The sequence below is a fragment of the Astyanax mexicanus genome, chromosome 18, assembly GCF_023375975.1.
Source record: "Astyanax mexicanus isolate ESR-SI-001 chromosome 18, AstMex3_surface, whole genome shotgun sequence".
Taxonomy (NCBI): domain Eukaryota; kingdom Metazoa; phylum Chordata; class Actinopteri; order Characiformes; family Acestrorhamphidae; genus Astyanax; species Astyanax mexicanus.
In genome coordinates, this window is record NC_064425.1 from 2761853 (window position 1) to 2786179 (window position 24327).

Sequence of the window (24327 nt, forward strand, 5' to 3'; positions counted from 1 at the left end):
ATTCTTTACCCATTAAAATTTATTGGGCTGCAACGATTAGTCGATATAATCGACAATGTCGACTATAAATTTTTTTGTCGACTAATCGTTTATTTGTATCAGTACCACATTACACAAAGTGTTGAAGACAGAAGTGCAATGGGAGATATGCTCACACAGTTTCCAATCAACTTAGTTTGTGTCTCCAAAAGTTCCCAAACACAACAGATTACATATTTACTTACTAAATATCAGTACTTTCCACGTTTAAACAACATTCAGATGTTTAAATGCCATTTAAATCTCATGTTTTGCTAATTCTTAATAATTGTTTTAACAGATGGAGGACATGGCAGAAATAATCGTCGACTAATCGACTAATCGAAAAAATAATCGTCAGATTAGTCGCCTACCAAAATAATCATTAGTTGCAGCCCTAAAACTTAGCATTTGTTATCTAGATAAAGGTAGAAAGTACAGGGATTGGTGATTTTGTTAGGATTTTAACGTTGACCTGTTTATCCAAAGGGGAATTTATTGATTATTTCTAAGATTTTTGTGGATATATTCTGGTAAAAGTGTTTGATACAGTAAAGAGATGGGTAATACTCTCTACCCTCTGCTTTCTGATTCCAGTTCAGGAATGCAGATCGGTGTGTGTGGATCCATACACACAACCACAGACAAAAGATGTTGAAACCGAGGCGGTGCTGGGGAAACCCATAAAGCTCACATGCATCTCCTGCGTGAAGAGAGAGGAGATCGAGGCTAAAACCAAAGTGGACTGGTATTTCTACAATTCCAGTATTGAAGCCATGCAGCAAGTAAGTAAGCTCATTATACATCTTAAATTGTTGTGTTAGTTTGGTTCTGTAGTAACAATACTTTTGTTATGGTTAGACCATAATAAACATCTGTTGTATTTTTGTATTGAGTTTACTGTTTTTATAGCTATAGTTTAGAAGTGTTTAATGTAATTTATTTCACAGCACTAGAGTGGCCCTATTGTCTAACGGCCTGCTAGTAAATTAGGTAGGGCTGTGAATCTTTGGGGATACCACAGTTTGATTAAGAATCAATTCTTGGGGTCACGATTCAGTACAGTAGCTGAGCTCCGAGAGACAGTTAAAAAGCTCCGCGCGACAGTAGCTGAGCTCCGCGAGACAGTTAAAAAGCTCCGCGCGACAGTAGCTGAGCTCCGCGAGACAGTTAAAAAGCTCCGCGCGACAGTAGCTAAGCTCCGCGATACAGTTAAAAAGCTCCGCGTGACAGTAGCTGAGCTCCGCGAGACAGTTAAAAAGCTCCGCGAGACAGTTAAAAAGCTCCGCGCGACAGTAGCTGAGCTCCGCGAGACAGTTAAAAAGCTCCGCGCGACAGTAGCTGAGCTCCGCGAGACAGTTAAAAAGCTCCGTGCGACAGTAGCTGAGCTCCGCAAGTCAGTTAAAAAGCTCCGCGTGACAGTAGCTGAGCTCCGCGAGACAGTTAAAAAGGTCCGTGCGACAGTAGCTGAGCTCCGTGGTACAGTTAAAAGCTCCGCGGGACAGTTAAAAAGCTCTGTGAGACAGTATCTGAGCTCTGCCAGTTAAAAAGCTCCGTGCGACAGTAGCTGAGCTCCGTGATACAGTTAAAAAGCTCTGCGCGACAGTATCTAAACTCCGTGGTTAAAAAGCTCCGTGTGACAGTATCTGAGCTCTGCGAGACAGTATCTGAGCTCCGTGAGACAGTAGCTGAGCTCCGCACGACAGTTAAAAAGCTCCACGTGACAGTATCTTTGGAACAGTTAAAAACAGTTAAAACAGTTAAAAAACTCCGCGAGACAGTATCTGAGCTCCGCGAGACAGTATCTGAGCTCCGTGAGACAGTAGCTGAGCTCCGTGAGACAGTAGCTGAGCTCCATGGTACAGTTAAAAGCTTCGCGAGACAGTTAAATAGCTCTGCGAGACAGTTAAAAAGCTCCGCGCGACAGGCTTCGCGAGACAGTATCTGAGCTCCGCGAGACAGTTAAAAAGCTCTGTGCGACTGCAGCTTTACCCGCAAAAAAATCTTCCATTTATTTAATGTAAGCTTAGATTTCCAGATTTCCACTAAGGCTGGGTGCAGCAGCATTAGCTTTAGCAGCTACCCATTAAGCTTCCTATACGACAGTGCTACACTGGGGTGTTACGGTAAACCAGGGCAATATTAGCTAGTGCTTTGTCCCACATAGCTTGTTTTAACACTGTAAACGCGCACACTACAGTTTGATATACTCGCCTGTGAACGGCGAAATAGCTAGCGCTTTGCGCGGTTAGCGGCTAATGCTAATACTGCTGGAGAAACTTTACTAAAACTCCTGTATAACTCTGTACTTCAGTGGAGTGTCTTTACTGCTCCTTAATACCTGACTGATAGAATTCATACGTAAGACACACCGTCGATTCTTGGTAAAATTAAAGGACTTTTTTTTATTCTACTTGTTTGCCTAATGATAATAGCATGGTAAAAAAATGAGAAACAATTTTCAAAAGTTGTCGAAACTACCTAAGGCTTACAAAATCTGAATTCTTTAAGTTACGTTGTTTTTAAGTTCTAAATCACATAGATTATAGTAATCAGTGAAATGTGCCCCTGATTACTGGAACCTCTGTGCATATTTATCACCTAAACTTCTCTCTCTCTCTCTCTCTCTGTAGATCTACAAGTTTAATAGATCTCCCCCGGATGAGGATGGGCCGTGGAAAGGTCGTCTGCTGTGGAATGGCAGCAAAGACCTTCAGGATGTTTCCATCAGCATCACAAACGTCACCTTGAGTGACGCCGGCAGATACATGTGCGTGGTGTTGCGCACCTTTTCCTTTAATCTCTATACGCCTACATTCACCTACAACATCACCATCAACCTGGTGGTGAGAGAGAAAGGTAAGATTACTCATCTCTGAATTTTTCTTCTATTTAACCATGTTTTTACCTTATTCTGTGTTATCTTGTTGACTGTCTGATGTATACAGTTATGCTTTGGGCACATCTTGACTGAAATCAACTCAAATACTTAACTAGGATATCTTCATATTTTTACAGTAATCCAAAACCTTGCTTAAAGGAGAACTCCGGTGTGAAATGGACTTGGGTGTATTTATTAAAACGGGATTAAAAGTACTTAACTTTTTTGAATAGCCCTCCTCTGCTCTCCTGCAGCTTTCTGAGATCCAGTATTTTGTGCACTTTGCCCAAACAGGCTTTAGAATGAGTGATACAGGGCATAGTTTACCCCTGAAGCTGAAGATAAATTGCTTAAATCGTTTTTTCCACCGTTATTCAGGCTCAAAGTAGCTCCACACTTCATTGGTAGAATCTGGAGAGCCCTGACATTTAAAACGAGGCATTTTCAGAACTTTAAAACTGCACAAGAAGTGTATTAAAAGCCACTGTTTAATAATAAAGAATAAATCTTTTTTGAGCAATGTCTATGTAATTTTTTGTTGGTTCTTTGCATTCAAATATCGACAGTAACCAGATATTTTTTTTAGCAAAAGATTTTAGAATTGGAATTCATGCATTTCCAAAAAAAATTATTTTGCAATCTGCTCAACAATCCTACCTATTCGTTCTCGTACTCGATGTTTGACTTATTGTGACTTAAATTAAAGATGGCGGCACCCGGATATTTATCTACACTATGAGATGTTAACAGTGGTTTTAATAAACTTCTTGCGCAGTTTTAAAGCTGTAAATGCCTCGTTTTAAGTGTTAGAGATCTCTGGATTCTAGCAATGATGTGTGGAGCTACTTTGAGACTGAATAGAGATGTAAAAAACGATTTATCCCCCGTCTCACTTATTCTAAAGCCTGTTTGGCAAAGTGCACAAAATACTGAATCTCAGAAAGCTGCAGGAGAGCAGAGGAGAGATATTCAACAAAGGTAAACACTTTTTTATCACGTTTTAATACATCCAAAGTCCATTTCACACCAAAATTCTCTTGTAAAAATGTAACTTCTCTCTGCTCTACATTGTCGTTGTGTTTTTTTGTGTGTTGTTCAAGTAATAGTCTGCTTTGTTCTGTTTTTATCATTTACTGCCTACTGCTTATTGGAGGGCAGTTGTTTTCAGGGGATGATTTTTATTTAACCAACCTGTAACTACTGTTTCTGTTTTAAGGGGTAATGTACAGACTCCGGCTTGTACTCTGTTCTGTGGATGCCTGCCTTGAGTTTGCTGAATGCACAGTTTCTCCCACTGTAGTCGAATATACTTTACAGAATGTATATTTGTTTCTACTGACTCATGTGGCCCCGATGCATCATCTCTATCTGTGCGTCCGCTGCAGGTTATCTGATGCACAGATAGAGATAGACAGTGCTGTATTTAAGTGGTGGATTTAGGAGTTGCCTGGAATTATAATTATAAACTGAGGATGAAAACCACAAATGTACAGTACGACTCAGCTTTATGCATTTCATGCCATTTTAGTGTAATGCAGTGCGCAACCTAATATGTCGGCATAATATACAGTATAAATGTAATTAGGCCTGTCACGATAAGAACTTTTGTGGACGATATATTGTCCCAGAAATTACTGGCTAAAATACTGTTCACTGTTATGCGATATATGTGAACAAACATACAAATAAACACAAAAGACGATATCACGATTATCAAAAATTATTAAGGTCATGTTCATTTATTGTACGATAAATCGATATTGCAATTATTGTGACAGGCCTAAATGTAATACATTTTCTAACGTGATTAAGTGCACATTTTATATTATGAAGAATACTTACTAGAAAATCTTTTTGAAAGGTCTTTCACACGCGCCTGCTGCACTGCCTGTGACGAGTCATTTATACCAACAGTTCTCAACTTTGTTCTCTTCAGACTGAACATTAGTGATATCTGAATTAGGGATGCACATTTAAAAAACTTACACTGCAATGTGTAATGTAATTTGTGATATATATATATATATATATATATATATATATATATATATATATATATATATATATATATTGAGATATTAATACTAAAAGAAATACTTTTTGTAGTAGGGGTATGGCAATAATATTGCCAATTCTTTTTTTAATATTATGAACGATTATTATAACCTGAAATATCGTACCATATCACCTACCCCTAATTATTAAATATATCACATTAGGGTAATACTTTTTTTTTTACATTTTTTAGTAAAGGAAAAATTCACACTGTTCTTATTTCCCATTATATATCTACTAGAGACAGATTATATCTGTCCAGTGCCATTTATTTGACTTAATCCTGGATATATGGAGATATTTGGAGTACATTATTATTAGTATCATGACATTCTGGATCATTGACTTCTGCTGTTACAAATCTGATAAAATTCTTCTATTTTTTGTGTGCCATATCATATTGAAACGTATGCAGTATTATAATTTAATTTCAATTTTGTTGCAGTAGTGTATTCTTGAAATATATATTTTTTTAAATTCAGTTTTTTTTTTTTATCATGTCGGCAGAAGTATGGGTATCGCGAAAATACCGTGATATTAATTATAATATCATGTCATAATATTGTGATATTATTTTAGGGTCATATCGACCACCCCTACCTCGTAGTATTGGAGTATATAAATTGAAATTCGATAGATAGATAATCTATCTCTAGTAGATATGTCGTAGACAATGAGAACAGTACAGACCTTTCTTTTGCATCAAGAAGCAAAAAAACTTTTTTTTTTTATTTAATGTGATTATTGTACATGTGCACATTGCAGTAACCATTTATTGTTCAGTCCTATTCTGATTTTACATATAAAAATCTGTCACAGATCTACTGAAAATGATAGAGCTGAGAAACTGCCATTTTTCACTCATCACTCACCTGGTCTCATATTGTTTCTCACTAATATCCATGCGTTTGGTTTATTTCTAAAGCATTATTAAAGCATGGATCGTTCAGTGGATATATATATATATATATATATATATATATACACTACCGTTCAAAAGTTTGGGGTCACATTGAAACGTCCTTATTTTTGAAGGAAAAGCACTGTACTTTTCAATGAAGATAACTTTAAACTAGTCCTAACTTTAAACAAATACACTCTGTACATTGCTAATGTGGTAAATCACTATTCTAGCTGCAAATGGGGATCGCAGATAATGTGCTGTCATGGTTCAGATCATACCTCACTGGGCGCTCGTTCAAGGTGTCGTGGCAAGGACAGCTGTCCTCAGCCCGCTCCTTATCCACTGGGGTTCCCCAAGGTTCGGTACTGGGACCCCTTCTCTTCTCCATATACACCACCTCTCTTGGTCAGGTTGTCCGCTCACACGGATTTTCCTACCATTGCTTTGCGGATGACACCCAGCTATACCTGTCGTTCTCACCTGAAGATCACTCAATCTCTGCACGGATATCGCAGTGTCTCTCTGACATATCCTCATGGATGAGGGAGCATCACCTTCAATTAAATCTCTCAAAGACTGAACTTCTGGTTATTCCAGCAAAACCATCTTTTCAACACAACTTCTCTATAAGTATCGACTCTCTCTCTCTCTCACCGACAAAGGTTGCTAGGAACCTGGGTGTTCTGGTTGATGACCAACTCTCCTTCACGCACCATGTGGCCTCAGTTGCTCGGTCCTGCCGCTTTGCGCTCTATAACATCCGAAAAATTAGACCGTTCCTGACGCAACAGGCCACCCAACTCCTGGTGCAAGCGGTCGTCATCTCACGCCTCGACTACTGCAATGCCCTGCTAACTGGCCTCCCGGCCTGTGTAGTAAAACCACTCCAGATGATCCAGAACGCAGCAGCACGTCTGGTCTTCAACCAGCCAAAACGGGCACATGTCACCCCGCTGCTCATTGAGCTCCATTGGCTACCAGTTGATGCTCGCATCAAATTCAAAGCTCTTACAATCGCCTACAAGGTGATGACAGAACAGCTCCTTCCTACCTGCACTCACTCCTGAAGGCTTACGCTACCTCCCGGCCGCTGCGCTCCTCCAGTGAACGTCGCCTCGCTTTGCCAAACATTCACACAAAGCAATCCAGACTGTTCTCATACAGAGTTCCCCAATGGTGGAACAAACTACCTTCCACTACCAGATCAGGAGAATCTCTCACTATCTTTAATAAACTCCTGAAGACAGAGCTCTTCAAAGAGCTCTTACTCTCCTAACACCTCTAACTAACTACCTTCTACTACCAGATCAGGAGAATCTCTCACTATCTTTAAGAAACTCCTGAAGACAGAGCTCTTCAAAGATCACTTACTCTCTTAACACCTCTAACACCCCTTTTTCCTCCTTTTATCCCTATCCAAAGATGTTTTTCCTTTAAACTTATTTTACATTGTACTTGACTATTGTAAGTCGCTTTGGACAAAAGCGTCTGCCAAATGTAATGTAATGTAATGTAATGTAAAATGTCTGGTTTTGGTGCAATATCTACATAGGTGTATAGAGGCCCATTTCCAGCAACTATCACTCCAGTGTTCTAATGGTACAATGTGTTTGCTCATTGGCTCAGAAGGCTAATTGATGATTAGAAAACCCTTGTGCAATCATGTTCACACACCTGAAAACAGTCTAGCTCATTACAGAAGCTACAAAACTGACCTTCCTTTGAGCAGATTGAGTTTCTGGAGCATCACATTTGTGGGGTCAATTAAACGCTCAAAATGGCCAGAAAAAGAGAACTTTCATCTGAAACTCGACAGTCTATTCTTGTTCTTAGAAATGAAGGCTATTCCATGCGAGAAATTGCTAAGAAATTGAAGATTTCCTACAATGGTGTGTACTACTCCCTTCAGAGGACAGCACAAACAGGCTCTAACCAGAGTAGAAAAAGAAGTGGGAGGCCGCGTTGCACAACTAAGCAAGACGATAAGTACATTAGAGTCTCTAGTTTGAGAAACAGACGCCTCACAGGTCCCCAACTGGCATCTTCATTAAATAGTACCCGCAAAACACCAGTGTCAACATCTACAGTGAAGAGGCGGCTGCGGGATTTTGGGCTTCAGGGCAGAGTGGCAAAGAAAAAGCCATATCTGAGACTGGCTAATAAAAGAAAAAGATTAAGATGGGCAAAAGAACACAGACATTGGACAGAGGAAGACTGGAAAAAAGTGTTGTGGACGGATGAATCCAAGTTTGAGGTGTTTGGATCACAAAGAAGAACGTTTGTGAGACGCAGAACAAATGAAAAGATGCTGGAAGAATGCCTGACGCCATCTGTTAAGCATGGTGGAGGTAATGTGATGGTCTGGGGTTGCTTTGGTGCTGGTAAGGTGGGAGATTTGTACAGGGTAAAAGGGATTCTGAATAAGGAAGGCTATCACTTCATTTTGCAACGCCATGCCATACCCAGTGGGCAGCGCCTGATCGGAGCCAATTTCGTCCTACAACAGGACAATGACCCTAAACACACCTCCGTATTCTATTGGTAATGGAGTGGCCAGCGCAGTCACCAGATCTGAACCCCATTGAGCTGTTGTGGGAGCAGCTTGACCGTATGGTACGCCAGAAGTGCCCATCCAACCAATACAACTTGTGGGAGCTGCTTCTAGAAGCGTGGGGTGCAATTTCTCCAGCTTACCTCAACAAATTAACAGCTAGAATGCCAAAGGTGTGCAATGCTGTAATTGCTGCAAATGGAGGATTCTTTGATGAAAGCAAAGTTTGATGTAAAAACAATGTTATTTCAAATACAAATCATTATTTCTAACCTTGTCAATGTCTTGACTCTATTTTCTATTCATTTCACAACGTATGGTGGTGAATAAGTGTGACTTTTCATGGAAAACACACAATTGTTTGAGTGACCCCAAACTTTTGAACGGTAGTGTATATATATATATATATATATATATATATATATATATATATATATATATGTATATATATATGTGTGCATGTGAATCACACACGTTTTTGGAAATCTATATCAAATAAAAAATAAATCATGTTTATAAAAGCTGTTATTTGCAAAAATGTTAAAATCCTGCTCAGATCATTTAGCAGCTAAATAGACCTTGAACCAGCCAATGAACAACTTTATAAACCAATGAAACAGTAACTTGGCTAATTTAATGTGATTTGGAACCCTTTTTTCAACTCTGAATCTAATAACACATATATTTACCTATTCAAAACATGTACTAATCAAACTCAGACAGCTTTACTTAATTTTGTACAAGGTTTCTAATCCGAAGATTTTTATATTTTTTAGTCCTGTTACTGAAACTCATGACATTTAAAAAGCATGTTTAAAAGCAAGTCCACTAATTCTTCTGATTTTCTTTCAAGAAAGTCTTTATTTTAAAGAAAAGGTTGACTTCATTTTCAAATAATTGATATATATGTAAAAAAAACTATATATGCATGCCCATTGTATGTTTATAAAATATGCAAATCCAAGTTTATCTTTTCAAGAAGACCCAAACCTGAAATTATTCAAATTTATTACCATGTAATTTATTGAACAATGGGGAAAATTATGAACCAAACAGAATTGAAAAAAGTGGTTTACATTAACTAATATTCACATTAATAAATCAATAAACCAGGGGACAATACTCACTCCTGTTACTGGAATTCCCTCCTGTTACTTTTAATGTTTTAAATACCAGGTCTGAAAGTAACAGGAATGAGTTTTCAGCATAGAATTAAAGAAGTAAAAACATGAAAAATAGCTAAACAGTGGCTATGCTAACAGCATGAGGACACTGAGCACATTCTAGTGATTTTCCCAAAATTTGTATTTTTAAAATAAACCAATAAGATGTAAGAATTAATTTAGGTAACAGGACTGAGTGTTGAGATTGAGCTCCTCAGTTATAGTTACAGTAAGATCAAATATACAGAAAAAAAACCTAATGAGGAACTTAATTCTGGTCTTCCCATGATATTGATAACCAGAACTAGCTGATGTCACTTCCTGTTGTAGATGTGACTTCCTGTTGTAGAATGTTCCAGATGTTTTTTTCAGATGGGGTAATGTTATACGGTAACAGGACTGAGTGAAACCCAGGGGCACAACTAAAATGTGTATTTATTATATATATAACTTAAATATTATGGATTTATTATGAAAGAAAATATTTTTAAAGCATAGATGGGATTTGGAGTCAAACAACAATGCAAACAAAATACATTTCTGAAGTATTTTAATAATTATTATATCTCATGCTAAAGTTTATAGTTAGAGAGGGGGGACATGTAACAAATGCTATTTTTTCAGTGTGCTAAGTAGTTTTTATTAATGGTTTTAGCAATTAGGTCAATGTACAAGACACTATGCTTTATAATAAATTGTAAAATTGTAAAGTTAATTTGTGTTCACATTTATATTTTTGTTAAAAGGACACTTAGGTTAAAGGTTAATATCTTTTAGTCCCATTAATGCTAAAATAATATTCAATTTCATGTGGCTTTTTAAAGTATTTAAGCAAATATAACCTTTTCTTAAACTCTTTACCTGTTTATGAATATTTAGTCATTGCCTGATCTGTCTGATTTTCATTACTAATCATCACAAAGTATATCATCATATTTTTACTGCAGAATTACAGCATGAAATTTAGATGGTTTACCATCAACTTGCAAATATCCATCACAGATCTCCAGCATTGCACCTGAACTGCTCTCATTTTCTTTAAAAGCACATTTTCATCATGAAAACTCTTTAGTTTTAAATCACACACCCCTGTCTTTATTCATGACTGCTACTAACAGGTTGTAAATGTGTGTGTGTGTGTGTGTGTGTGTGTGTGTGTGTGTGTGTGTGTGTGTGTGTGTGTGTGTGTGTGTGTATCAGCGAGTAGAGACTCCACAGCACTGTACTCAGAGATCATGATGTACGTGCTGCTGGTTTTCCTCACCTTCTGGCTCCTGGTTGAAATGATCTACTGCTACAGGAAAATCTCCAAAGCGGACGAGCAAGCACAGGACAGCGCGTGAGTAGCATAAGATAAACATAAGATAAAGAGAGAGAGAGAGAGTTTACTGGTTATTGATCAAAAGATCAAACAAATACTTAAGTTAAAAGAACCATATGCCATAGAAAAAACACTTTTGGCTTCCATAAGAAACCTTTTTATGTAAAGAAAATAAAACATTTGAGTGACGAAGCTTTTAAAGAGTTAAGATAGATAGATAGATAGATACTTTATTGATCCCTGAGGGGAAATTCTAGACATCCAGCAGCAGGTATGTATAGTACACAAACTTACAAAAGTATAAAAAATAACGATACATATAAATACAATAAAATAAAAGTATAAAAGTACAGTCTTTAGTGTGTGTGTGTAAAGGAGAATGGAGGTAGTGCAGTTGAACACACTAATAGACAATAGACACAATAGACAATAAAGAAGTCAGTGTGAATGCTTGTTACAAGTTATAACCATTTGTAGCAACTCACACAGGTAATGCGATTTATTCCACAAAACACAATCCAGAAAGCAGACGTGGGTCGATTCACATTCAAACAGGGTTATCTATCATAGGGCGAGATTGAGACGTGGTCACAAAAAACAATGCAAAAGGCCAGAATACCGGAATACACAAAATAAAAATACTGCTCAATTGTTCAAATCCTGGTCATGCAGCTTGCCATCAGCTGCCGGAGCCCTGAGAGAGCACAATTGGCTGGTCTTGCTCTCTCTGGGTGGGTGCAGTAGATAGCGCTATCTCTCTTTCCCCTCATCACTCCTAGGGTGATGTGGATCAGCACAAGGCTGCGTCTGTGAGCTGATGTATCAGAACCGAGTCGCTGTGCTTTCCTCCGAGCGTTAGCGCTGTGATGCTACTCGGCAATGCTGCATCAGCAGCAGTTCAAAAAGAGGCGTTAAATATTGCACACAATATTTAAAAAGACATCAAACAACATACATAGACGACAGTTCAATAGCTCTCTCTTTCAAATGTTCAGATTTTAGCAAGGAATTCCCAAAGCTTTATCATCTATAAGGAATCACCATTGTACAAAAACACACCCACCAACACACACAATGATAATGCATCCATCCAGAGCAGAGTGCATCACTAGATGCATTAGTGAGCCCTAATCATATCAGTGATGTATTGTAGACAGGAAACATTAAGATTACTGGACCCTTCCCAAGGCTAATCTGTTCTAATCAGATTCTGCAGTGATGCTCATCTATCCTCTACTGCCATTCAACACAGAATAAGACCATTGAAACCCTTTTTTTTGCACTTTAGCACTTTGATTTTCATAGCTGATTGGTTTCAGCCATTGCTTGATGTTTTTGTTTGTCAGCCATGTGTTTTATTACTGTTTTTATTGCTGTTTTTTTATCTCTGGATGCTGGAGAATCACTTTCAGATTCAGATATCCCCTGAATGAAGGGTGAAAATGGACTCAATGGATGTCCATCTTAAGATTTTACTGTGTTTATAAGTTTTGTACTAATTGTAGCCCTTTAAGGACCCTAAAGTACAATATTAGTAGATTTTTTCCTCTTTTTTTCTACCCATGTGTCTACAGGACAGACTACCTAGCCATTCCTTCTGAAAATAAAGAGAACCCGGGTCCCGCAGTAACGGAATAAAATTGGTTGTCTCACACACGATACGGTATTTTGAATTTACCTCTCGCTTTGCCATGTCATCTAACCCTCGCCGACATCAGCTCATCATTTTTCGCTAACCGAATACACCCTCTGCTTCCACCTCCACCTCTGTCTCTCTCCTCCATCCATCTGATCTGTCCTGACAAGCTGTTGACCTGAAACTCCATCCACATTCTCTCTCAGACGGCTGTCTGCTTCAACCATGTGTTTTTTTCCCATCCGAGAGTCAGCTCTTTCCATCCTGTATTAAAAAAATAAGTTTTCTTACAGGACTTCACAGCACAATAGCAGCAGTGTTGACTGTAGAGAACATGTTCTTCTCTCAAATAGAAAAATCGGTAGCTTTATAGAATCTACAGGGGTTGGACAATGAAACTGAAACACCTCTCATTCTAGTGTGGGATTTTAGGTTTCATGGCTAAATTGGAGCAGCCTGGTGGTCAATCTTCATTAATTGCACATTATTGCACCAGTAAGAGCAGAGTGTGAAGGTTCAATTAGCAGGGTAAGAGCACAGTTCTGCTCTAAATATTGCAATGCACACAACATTATGGGGGACATACCAGAGTTCAAAAGAGGACAAATTGTTGGTGCACGTCTTGCTGGAGCATCTGTGACCAAGACAGCAAGTCTTTGTGATGCATCAAGAGCCACGGTATCCAGGGTAATATCAGCTCAGCATACCACCAAGAAGGACCAACCACATCCAACAGGATTAACTGTGGACGCTGTAAGAGGAAGCTGTCTGAAAGGGATGTTCGGGTGCTGACCCGGATTGTATCCAAAAAACATAAAACCACGGCTGATCAAATCACGCAGAATTCAATGTGCACCTCAACTCTCCTGTTTCCACCAGAACTGTCCGTCACCAGAATACATTATTGTGATCTAAAACCAGGTGTTTCAGTTTCACTGTCCATATACCCCTTTATGTGTGCCAGTGATGTGTGTGAGGAAGCAACTGAGTAGACTAGTGTATCATCTGCATAGAGATGGACTTAAACTGTAGAAATGTGCTTTCCAATGTCATTAACAATAATAGAAAATAATACAGGGGCCAAGATTGAACCTTGGGGTACTCCACTTGAGATCAGGCCAAAAGTTTGGACACACCGTCTTCTCTTTTTCAGTGCGTTTTCTTTATTTTCATGACTGATATTTACATTGTAGATTCTCACTGAAGCATCAAAACTATGAATGAACACGTGGAGTTTTATGTACGTAACAAAATATATATATTCTAGTTTCTTCAAAATAGCCCCCCTTTGCTCTGATTACTGCTTTGCACACTCTTGGCATCATTCTTTCAATGAGCTTCTTCAAGAGGTGGCCACCTGAAATGAAAGAGAATGGTTTTCCAACAGTATTGAAGGAAGGAAGGAGTTCCCAGAGGTGTTTATTAGCACTTGTTGCTCCTTTGTCTTCTTCACTCTGTGCTCCAGCTCACCCCAGTACATAAAACTCCACATGTGTTCATTCATAGTTTTGATGCTTCAGTGAGAATCTACAATGTAAATAGTCATGCAAATAAAGAAAACGCATTGAAAAAGAGAAGGTGTGTCCAAACTTTTGTCCTGCACTTATGTTGGGTGATAATTGTGCAAATGTACTATATTGCATTCAGATTCAGTGCATCACTTATTTTCAGTGTGGAGAAAATTCCAGTCAGCCCTATAGAAAGAGGCTTATAGGAGATGAATAATTAATGATGCAGATTGAGTACTGATTTTTTGTTTTCTATTTCAGGTACTGAAGATTTCTCCTGCTGCTGATTGGTCCTGGAGAGAGGGGGAGGAGCTGAGAGCTAATCTTTACAGGCCTGCTGCTGGAGCGAGAGCTGCCCTGAGATAATCACAGAAAATCTGCCAAAACAAATCTCAAAACAAGTCTTACTCTTGTGACGTGAGACAATCTCCCCACTGCATAATTATTTTCCTCCTTTTCTCTCTCTCTTTATCTCTCTCTCTCTCTCTTTATCTCTCTCTTTATCAGAGATTGAAGACACACTGTTAACCCCAGAGCGAAACGAGGTCTTGTTCTAGTTTCCTCAATCGTTGCCTTAGAGGAGATTACAACATTCAGAACTGCAATCAGAACTAAAAAGCTAACATGCTGCCTGATAACGAAAAAAATAACAGATTTGCCTGATTTTGATATTCATCATTAACTTTAACATACCCCAAAAAAGCCTTTCACTTCCTTTGATATACTCTCTTCTTACAATTTTGATAATTTTGATGACTACTGATCATTTTTGGGCTGTGATCCCAAGTCTCTCTTTTATATATAAAGAAATAATATCAAATCATCTTCACACCCTAGCTGTACTTCGCTCATGCAGTACTCTACATACAGCTTCATGCTTTTTTTTAATGTGTGAGTAAAACTACATAGACTGTGTCCCAATTGCTTAGTTGTACACTGCACACTAATACTGTAAGTTATAGACTATACGGCATATTCCACCAAATAGGTGCCATTTCTGTGCCTGGGAAATGTATAAATGTATATGTATAAATGTGCAAACAAAATAACTATAAAATATATTTTAATTTTATTTATAAGCATAGTGTCTTGTACCTAATTGACATAATTGCAAAAGTAAGATATGTAATTAAATACATTCATAAAAACTACTTAGAATACTGAAAAAATAGCATTTGTTACCTTTCCCCACTCTCTAACTATAAACTTTAGCATGAAATATTGTTATTAAAATCCTTCAAAGATGCATTTTTCTTTTTTTAGCATTATAATAAATCCATTATATTTAAGTTAAAATAAATACACATTTTAGTTAGTTGTGTTCCTGGGTTTCACTCAGTCCTGTTACCGACACTCTAACACATTACCCCACCTAAAAAAAAAAACATCTGGAACATTCTACAACAGGAAGTCACATCTACAACAGGAAGTCACATCTTCAACAGGAAGTGGTTCTGGTTCTGAAGATCATGAGAAGACCAAAATTCAATTTTTCTGTATATTTGATCTTATTGTATCGATGACTGAGGAGCTCAATCTCAACACTCAGTCCTGTTATCTAAATTAACTCTTAGATCTTATTCGTTTATGTTTAAAATACAGATTTTGGAAAAATCACTAGAATGTGCTCAGTGTCCTCATGCTATTAGCATAGCCGCCATTTAGCTATTTTTCATGTTTTTGCTAATTCTATGCTAAAAAATAATTTCTGTTCTGGAGTGAAATCCAGTAACAGGAGTGAGTGCCAGTAACAGGAGTGAAATCCAGTAACAGGAGTGAGTGCCAGTAACAGGAGTGAAATCCAGTAACAGGAGTGAAATCCAGTAACAGGAGTGAGTTCCAGTAACAGGAGTGAAATCCAGTAACAGGAGTGAGTATTGTCCCCTGGTTATTGATTTATTAATGTAAATATTAGTTAATCTAAACCACTTTTTCCAATTTTGTTTTTGTTAATCATTCATCCATTTGTTTAATAAATTGCATAATAAGTAATTTGATCAATTTCAGGTTTGGGTCTTCTTGATAAATAATATATATTAAATATATACGTTTTTTTTCTCCACCCACTTTTTTTCGTCCACACTGTGTGTATAGATTTGCAGTTATTGAATTTAATATTGATATATATGTGAACAAACATACCAGTAATCACAATAGACAATATCACGATTATCAAATTTTATTGAGGTCGTGTCCATTTATTGTGCAATAAGTCGATAATGTAATCATTGTGACCGGCCTAGTCATAAATATCAATTATTTGAACATGCAGTCTATAACCATTTCTTTAAAATTAAGACTTTCTTGAGAGAAAATCAAGGGAATTAGTGGACTTGCTTTTAAATATGCTTTTTAAATGACACATAAGTTTTGGTAACAGGACTGAAAAAAAATGTAACATCTTCAGATTAGAAACCATGTAAAAAAAAATAGGAAAAGCTGCCTGAGATTGACCAGTACATGTTTTAATAGTTAAATATACATGTTTTTAGATTCAAAGTTGAAAAAATATTTAAAAAAAATATACATTTAATTTGGAAGAATAACAAAAAGCTAATGGCACCCATTCGGTGGAATGGCCCAGATATTATTTCCAATTAGTAAGCAATTGGGACACACCTATAATAATGAAATTACATTAGTAGTACATAAGTGTTTGCATTCTTATTGTTGAACACTGCCTGTAACTTTACTTTTTTTTTTCAAGTTTCTCAGCAGTTTGACTGTGAAGATCACATTGTGTTCATGTGAAATTTTAATTCCCATTAGAAGCTTTATATCAGTAGTGCTCATTTAAACTGTAATCATCCTGAACTCCCGTGTTCGTATTGCTCATTGCTCAATAACGCTCTGTGGTGACTGTATACTCACTACTAATACTGCAGTTACTGTGGACAAGTTGTGTTGATGTATTTTGCCTCAATCTACACTGCGAAAAGCTAGTTTACACATATGGAGTGGACTGTTTCACACGCTGTTAAAAAAACTATCAGAACAATTACAGTGGCGTGAAAAAGTATTTGCCCTATACAGATTCCTTTGGTTTTTGCTTTTTTTGTCATATTAATAATTTTCTGATGATCAAAAAACGTTAATATTAGACAAAGATAACTTGATTAAATATAAAAAAGCACTTTTTAAATGATTATTTAAAATATACAAACCAATGTAGCCCTGTGTGAAAAGTATTTGACCCTCTACATCTAATAAATTGCTTGTGCAACAACTGCAATCAAGCTTTATCGATAACTGGTAACATGTGCAGGAATTTTAGGATTTTCCAGCTTAAACTTCCTGTTTAAGAGCTTCCACAGCATCTCATTAATCAGACTTAATAAACTAGACCACTCGAGAACCTTCATTTAGTTTTATTTAATTTTAAGTCATTCAAAGGTGGACTTTTTGTATGTGTTTTGGGTCATTGTCCTGCTGCAGAGCCCAAGTACATCTGAGCTTGAGGTCACTTAGGGACAGATGGCCGGATATTCAGTCTCCTTCAGGATTTTCTGATAAGCTTCCATCTATTACAGCAAGTTAAAGTCCAACAGCCCCAGACCATCACACCATGACACTACCACCACCATGTTTTACATCATTCAGTATGATTTTAGTTCTTTTTCTAAAATTATGTGTTAGTTTATAGTTTTAACACCTTCCAAAAAGTTCCACTTTCGTCTCGTCAGTCCTGTAAAGAATATTAACCCAAAGTTCTGGAGATATACAGTAATATACATCAGGAGCAGACCTGGGCATTGTTTGGTCGCGTGAGATTGTTGGTAAATTAGAAGGGAAAAGTAAAACTGCGAGTCGCGCTATCCACAATAAAAAACTTTGTGCACGTCTAAACGGTGTATTACGGTAGCCTCGTGCACAGTGGAGCTAGAGGAGCGGAGGCTCCAGCTTCTTTTTTGTGCAGAAGCGAATTTTACAGCTAAATAAACAGAATTTACCAGAATTTACCAGACTAATTAACAAATATACACCATAAATACCACTACCTATCTGTAAAACATTCTTTATCAAATGATGGCACAAAAGTTTTATTAACAGTTAACATTGCTAACTGTATTCATAATGTATGTTTCCAGTAATATTACTGAAAAATAAGAGTTAGGAGTCTTATAAAACAGGAAAATTAAAGGGTTATTATTTCACACCATTAAATTCTTAAAGATTTTTTTCTCATGTATTCAAAATATATGTTTCAAGTGATATTACTGTATCATTTTGGAGTAATGCGATACCAAACTTCTATATCTATAGGAGGGAGAAAAAAATATATATATATATATATTTAGTTGTTCATAAAATAGATTTGATCAGAATTGTGTGCTGTCAGATGTTCAGCCTGACTTTAATGCACTTGTTCAAGCCCAAAACAGGCTTTTCTTTTTTCTTTTACTGAACAAACGTACAAATGCATTTATTGCATTTTTTTTGTAGGAAATGATGCTGGTCTTTTGAAAAACGTTTTAGTTTTTTGTTTGTAAATTTATGTAGCTGATAGTGTAGCTGCACTATATATACAGTTGAGGACGATATTATTAGCCCCCCTATGAAATTTTAAGTCTCCTCAAGATTCTGGCAAGATCCTTTTTAGCAGAGCAAGGCAGTTCTAACAGAGCATTTCTGAACATACAATTTTTCATTAGAAGGACCAAAATATTTATATTTGTGCACCAAAATATTATTATGTAAGAATAAGCTAAAATGACCAGGGACATTATTATTAGCCCCCTTTAAGAAATTAACATTTATTAAGTCATCACACAAGCCACTTTTGTGCAGTGATGTGCTTTACCTTCTCAGGTGATGTGCATAAAGGTGATCAGGTGAAACAGATGACTGCACTCAATTAAGTTAAGTTAATTAACTCATTTAAGTTAAAACATGGTATAAAAGCCTCATTATGGAGCTGGCAGTTGAGGAAGCAACATGCCAAAAACAAAGGAAATCAGTTTGGACCTGAGAAAAAGAATTATTGATGCACACAAAGCAGGAGAGGGATAAACACAGATATCCAAGCGTTTCCAAGTGTCAAGAACTGGAGTGAGAGGCATCATTCAGAGATTCAAAGACAGCAACACAGTGCAGAACAAGCCTGGCAGAGGTAGAAAGAGAAAGATTTCAGAGAGACTGGAAAGAATACTAGTGAGAAATGTGTCTAGAGACCCCAGATTAACTTCCAAGGCACTGGCAAATGACTTGGCCACATCAGGAATCATAGTCTCTAAGGGTGAATCCCATTTCTCCCCTTGGCCCTACCCCTTACCCCTACCCCTCTGTTTTGCGCGTGCACGTCAAGGGGTAGGGGTGTCCCGATTCCTGTTAGGATGAAGTGGTAGGGGTAAGGGGTAGGGCTAGTTAGCCCTTCAAACGGAGATTTTCCAGACCCACACTTCGTACCGAGGGGTATGAGAATGACTGGCAAGATGGCGGAACAAGCGACCAAAGAAAGTATTTTCCATGTTAAAAATTACGATTAGCACTGTATTACCTTAGTTTATTGTGTAGTTTTGATGTTTTATGGGTGAATTCTTCGTAACAAGCATAAAAAGTTCGCTAGTAGTTCGTTTCGGTAGCTAGCTAGCTAGCTAACTTTCCTGTTCCACCTTAAATGGTGCAACAGACGGCAGGCGCTACCGCATTTAAGGCGGAACGGAAAAAATAAATCAAATAAAAAATAATCTGAGCTAATTTCAGCTCCCCATCACAGAGGAATTAAGGAATGGACAATATTAATTAATTTCTGCACCTCCTGCCCCCTTTCTGAACACATACAATGCCCTAAAGTTAACTAGTTAACCAGCAGCTAGGCTACTGAACTTTAGCGCTCCACTGCTATCATCACATCAGCCCAGCAGGGTCACCTACACACCACCGCTAGTAGCCTGGTCATAAATCAGTGCTATTTATTTATGTATTTATTGTTCATTGACAAACATCATTGTGACATACCAGTGATTCCTCTGTCACTGAGGACCCATATTCTTGCACATTATATTGTTTTTGTAACACATTACCTGCTCCAGGACCAGTGTTGGGAACCAGTGTGATATACAATTTCTAGTATATTATGGAGGCTATTTTCAATAAGATTCACCTTTCACCGGGTGCTTGAAGGGTTGTCCCAATTCCTAGGGGTAGGATTTTACCCCTTCCCCTTGTAACTCCGTTCCAAGGGGAAGGATTACACTCGAAAAGAAGGGGTAGGGGTAAGGGGTAGGGCCAAGGGGAGAAATGGGATTCACCCTAAGAAGACCATCGCTAGAGCTCTGCACAGGAATGACCTGCGAGCATGCAGACCAAGAAAAACTCCACTTTTGAGGAAGAGGCACCTTCAAGCAAGACTTAAGTATGCTCGGGACAACCTGGAGAAAAATTATTCATACTGGAAGCGTGTCTTATGGTCTGATGAGGCTAAACTAGAGCTCTTTGGCCACAGGGACACTGCTTATGTTTGGAGAAAAAAAGGACAGGCATTCAACCCAAAGAACACCATCCCCACAGTGAAGCATGGTGGTGGGAGTATTATGCTATGGGGATGCTTCAGTGCATCTGGAACTGGAAATCTTGTCAAGGTGGATGGAATCATGAATAAAGAATAATATGTGAATATTTTGAAAGAGAACCTTAAGCAGTCAGCTGTGAAACTGGGTCTGAGACGTCACTTCATTTTCCAACATGACAATGATCCTAAACACACATCCCTCCTGGTGAAGAACTATCTCCAGATGACCAAAGTGAATGTCATTGAATGGCCTGCACAAAGCCCTGACTTAAATCCAATAGAAAATCTGTGGGGTGACCTAAAGAAAAATGTCCATGCAAGACAACCATTGAATCTAGAGGAACTTGAGAGATTTGCCAAAGAAGAATGGGCCAGGATTCCTCAAATGAAGTGTGAGAGACTTGTTGTAAACTACAACAAACGTCTGCAGGAAGTAATCCAGCAAAAAGGATACACAATTAACTATTAGGATGTGGGGGGCTAATAATTTTGACCCTGATAGTTTTTGTGTTTTGTGTAATATCTTCATTTCTGAGTGGAATACAATATAGTGTAAGCATCCAAAATAAAACTACGATGTCTAAAAAAGCTGTGTTTAGTTTATTTTGCTCTGGTTAATATCACTTGGAAAATCCTTAGAAAACAAGGACTATTTTGTAAGGGGGCTAATAATATCGTCCTCAACTGTATATATATATATACGTATATATATATTGGGCAGAATCGAGCTAAGTGTGTTAGTCCGGCCCTCTAAAACTGTTACAATTTCCCTTTAAAAATGAATTGCCCACCTCTGATCAGGATGTTAGTTGGTAAATGTGAGACGGGTCATTGTGTTCTTCTGTTTTTGTTTAGTAGTGTTTTTTATCTTGAAACTCTCCCATGGAGACCATTTTCATCCAGTCTTTTTATTCTTATTTAATCATTAACAATAACATGACCTTAACTGAGGCTTTAGTGAGATCCTGCAGTTCTTTAAATTAAATGTTGTTTCGGGTTCTTTTCTGAACTCCTGGATGAGCTGTTCATGCGCTTTTGGAGTAATTTTGATCAACTGGCCGGTCACTCCTGGGAAGGTTCACCACCAGTGTTCCATGTTTTCACCATTTGTGGTGTTAAATAGCTCTCATTTTGGTTCTCTGGAGTCCCAAAACTTTAGAAATGACTTAGAAATAATCTTTTCCAGACTGATAGATGAATAATCAATGACTTTGTTTTCTTTAAAGTCTTGCTTTTTGAGATAATTTATCTGCTTCATGTTGTCAGACATGTTCTATTATTTAAGAGATTTGTTGATTCTACAGGTCTACATTTAAAAAAAAAATGTGATTAAGCACTTTTTCACACAGGGATAGATTAATTTGGATAGTTTGGTCCCTTAATAAATAAAATCATCATTTAAAAAGTGTTTCTATTAGTCTAACATTAAAGTTTGTTTGATAATCTGAAAAACTCTCAGAAACTATAACAAAAAGGCAAAAACTAAATAAATCTGTAAAGGGTGCAAATACTTTTTTTCACGCCACTATAGTTTGGCTCTATTTAATAGATTGCACAACGTGACTCTGAGTTGAAAGTTGTGGATGCGTGTTGTTGGTTTATACAGTTTATTACAGTTCTACTTTTATAGTTATAGTGTGCAATAACTGCCTCATTTTGTTTTCTTCTCATTTTAAAATGTTGTCATTGCCTTTTGCACTGTTTTCTAAGAAACCGCGATGACTACTAAAGGACAAATGTATTGTGAAAGCTTGTCATTTATTATTAAAGTGAAGCCGTGTATTTAAATAGCTCTTGGTTCTTAGGTCTGACTTCTCTGACAGCTACATTCTACATCCAGAAGTACCCAGACACCCCTTGTGTTTGGTGAATTTTACTTTAGCATGCTCTCATTGCTGACAGCTTGTGTAATCTCCATAGAAAAGCATTGCAGATGGAATGGGACTCTCTGAAGCGCATATGAGCCTAATGTCACCAGAACTAATGCCAAACGTCAGCTAGAGGCTGTTAAAGCCTCGGGCACTGGGGTGTGGAGAAGTGGAATTGCATTGTCTGGAGGGCTGAAGCTGCATCTGATACTTTTTGTAGTGGGAGTTGGAGTGGTGCTTATAATCCAGAACTTATCATAAGGTGCACATTGAATTCTGCGTGATTTGATCAGCCGTGGTTTTTTGTTTTTGGATACAATCCGGGTTAGCACCCGAACATCCCTTTCAGACAGCTTCCTCTTACAGCGTCCACAGTTAATCCTGTTGGATGTGGTTGGTTCTTCTTGGTGGTATGCTGACATTACCCTGGATACCGTGGCTCTTGATGCATCACAAAGACTTGCTGTCTTGGTCACAGATGCTCCAGCAAGACGTGCACCAACAATTTGTCCTCTTTAGAACTCTGGTATGTCTCCCATTATGTTGTGTGCATTGCAATATTTAGAGCAGAACTGTGCTCTTACCCTGCTAATTGAACCTTCACACTCTGCTCTTACTGGTGCAATAATGTGCAATTAATGAAGATTGGACACCAGGCTGCTCCAATTTAGACATGAAACCTAAAATCCCACACTAAAATGATGACAGGAGTTTCAGATTCATTGTCCAACCCCTGTATATTTCTAATATGTTTGTGTCATTTGGCGACACATTGAAATTACAACTATTAAAACATCCTTTACACACACATTGTAGTAATACGCCATTATTGGGTAAAATAAAGTAAATTAATCAGACAATTTCATTGGCTTACTGAAATAATCATTCAACGTGTTTCCACTTAGCCTAGATTATATAAACATGCATAAAATGTTGAGCTGGAGTTGTTGGAGATGGCAGCATTGTCATTATTGGAAGATATTGCTAATGGCTGAATTCATCAAAAGCTTGTTTTCCGTGACCATTCTGATATTTGTTTTTGCCCATAAAGAGGACTAGAAATAAATTGAAATCACTTTTATTCTATAAACGTTCAAAATGTGCCTTAAACATAGTGGCACGGTGACATCCTAAAAAACAGCATGGTTGGCATAAGATTACAAGCTGAGTGCGTGACGAGTGGATTCTTGGTAAGCTACTAATTTAAAAGAAAGCATTTACTAACCAGCTTAGAATAATTAATTTAAAACATGGGTAATTGTTAAATTACTTAAAAGACAGTTTGTCGTGCTGACATATTATACTCTAGCATATTATTATTACTATTATTGTTATAACATTATACTCTGCGTAATTGAGGGAGGATTCGTGGCAGGTGTGATGTGTTTTCGTGCACTTGCGCACTAAGAGTACTAAGAGAAAGTACGTGGGATTCTGCCTACGCACGGTTTGATAAATCTGATAAGTTTGATAAAGCTCTGAGTGTACAGAACATTTTAGTAGGAATTCCATGCACGTCTTAGTACATGAGGCCCCAGGTTATTCCATCAATGGATTTTTTCTTCCCTGATGAACACGGACATGTATCAGGATTCATGGTGCTGGAATTGTGAAAGAGAGCATGGAGGTTCAGGGAGCATGAGATCATCATTTTCACACATGGATTGAGAGAGAGTTCACCACAGAGTCCAGATCTTAACCTCATTGAGAATCTTTGGGATGTGCTGGATGGAGAAGAGCTGCTTTGTGCAGCGGTTGGTCAGACTCTACCATCATCAATGCTGCTGCAAGATCTTGGTAAAAAAATAATGCAACACTGGAATGAAATAAATCTTGTAACATTGCAGAAGCTTATTGAAACAATGCCACAGTGAATGCACCGTGCTGCAAACTAGGGGTGGGCAATATTAT

The 24327-nt window shown here is 37.7% G+C and overlaps 1 protein-coding gene across 3 annotated transcripts in view; it reads left to right on the forward strand.

Moving 5' to 3' along the window:
- scn3b (sodium channel, voltage-gated, type III, beta) overlaps positions 1–22336 on the forward strand; it is a 33101-nt gene extending 10765 nt beyond the window's left edge. For 2 of the 3 annotated variants that reach the window (XM_049467214.1, XM_049467215.1), the window contains exons 3-7: positions 616–803; positions 2652–2877; positions 10773–10911; positions 12468–12556; positions 14299–22336. In XM_049467214.1, the coding sequence (XP_049323171.1) occupies positions 616–803; positions 2652–2877; positions 10773–10911; positions 12468–12531 (617 nt within the window). In that variant the 3' untranslated portion in view covers positions 12532–12556; positions 14299–22336. The remainder of the gene's footprint in view (positions 1–615; positions 804–2651; positions 2878–10772; positions 10912–12467; positions 12557–14298) is intronic. The other variant, XM_049467216.1, reaches the window with a different exon arrangement.
- Positions 22337–24327: the final 1991 nt, after the last annotated feature.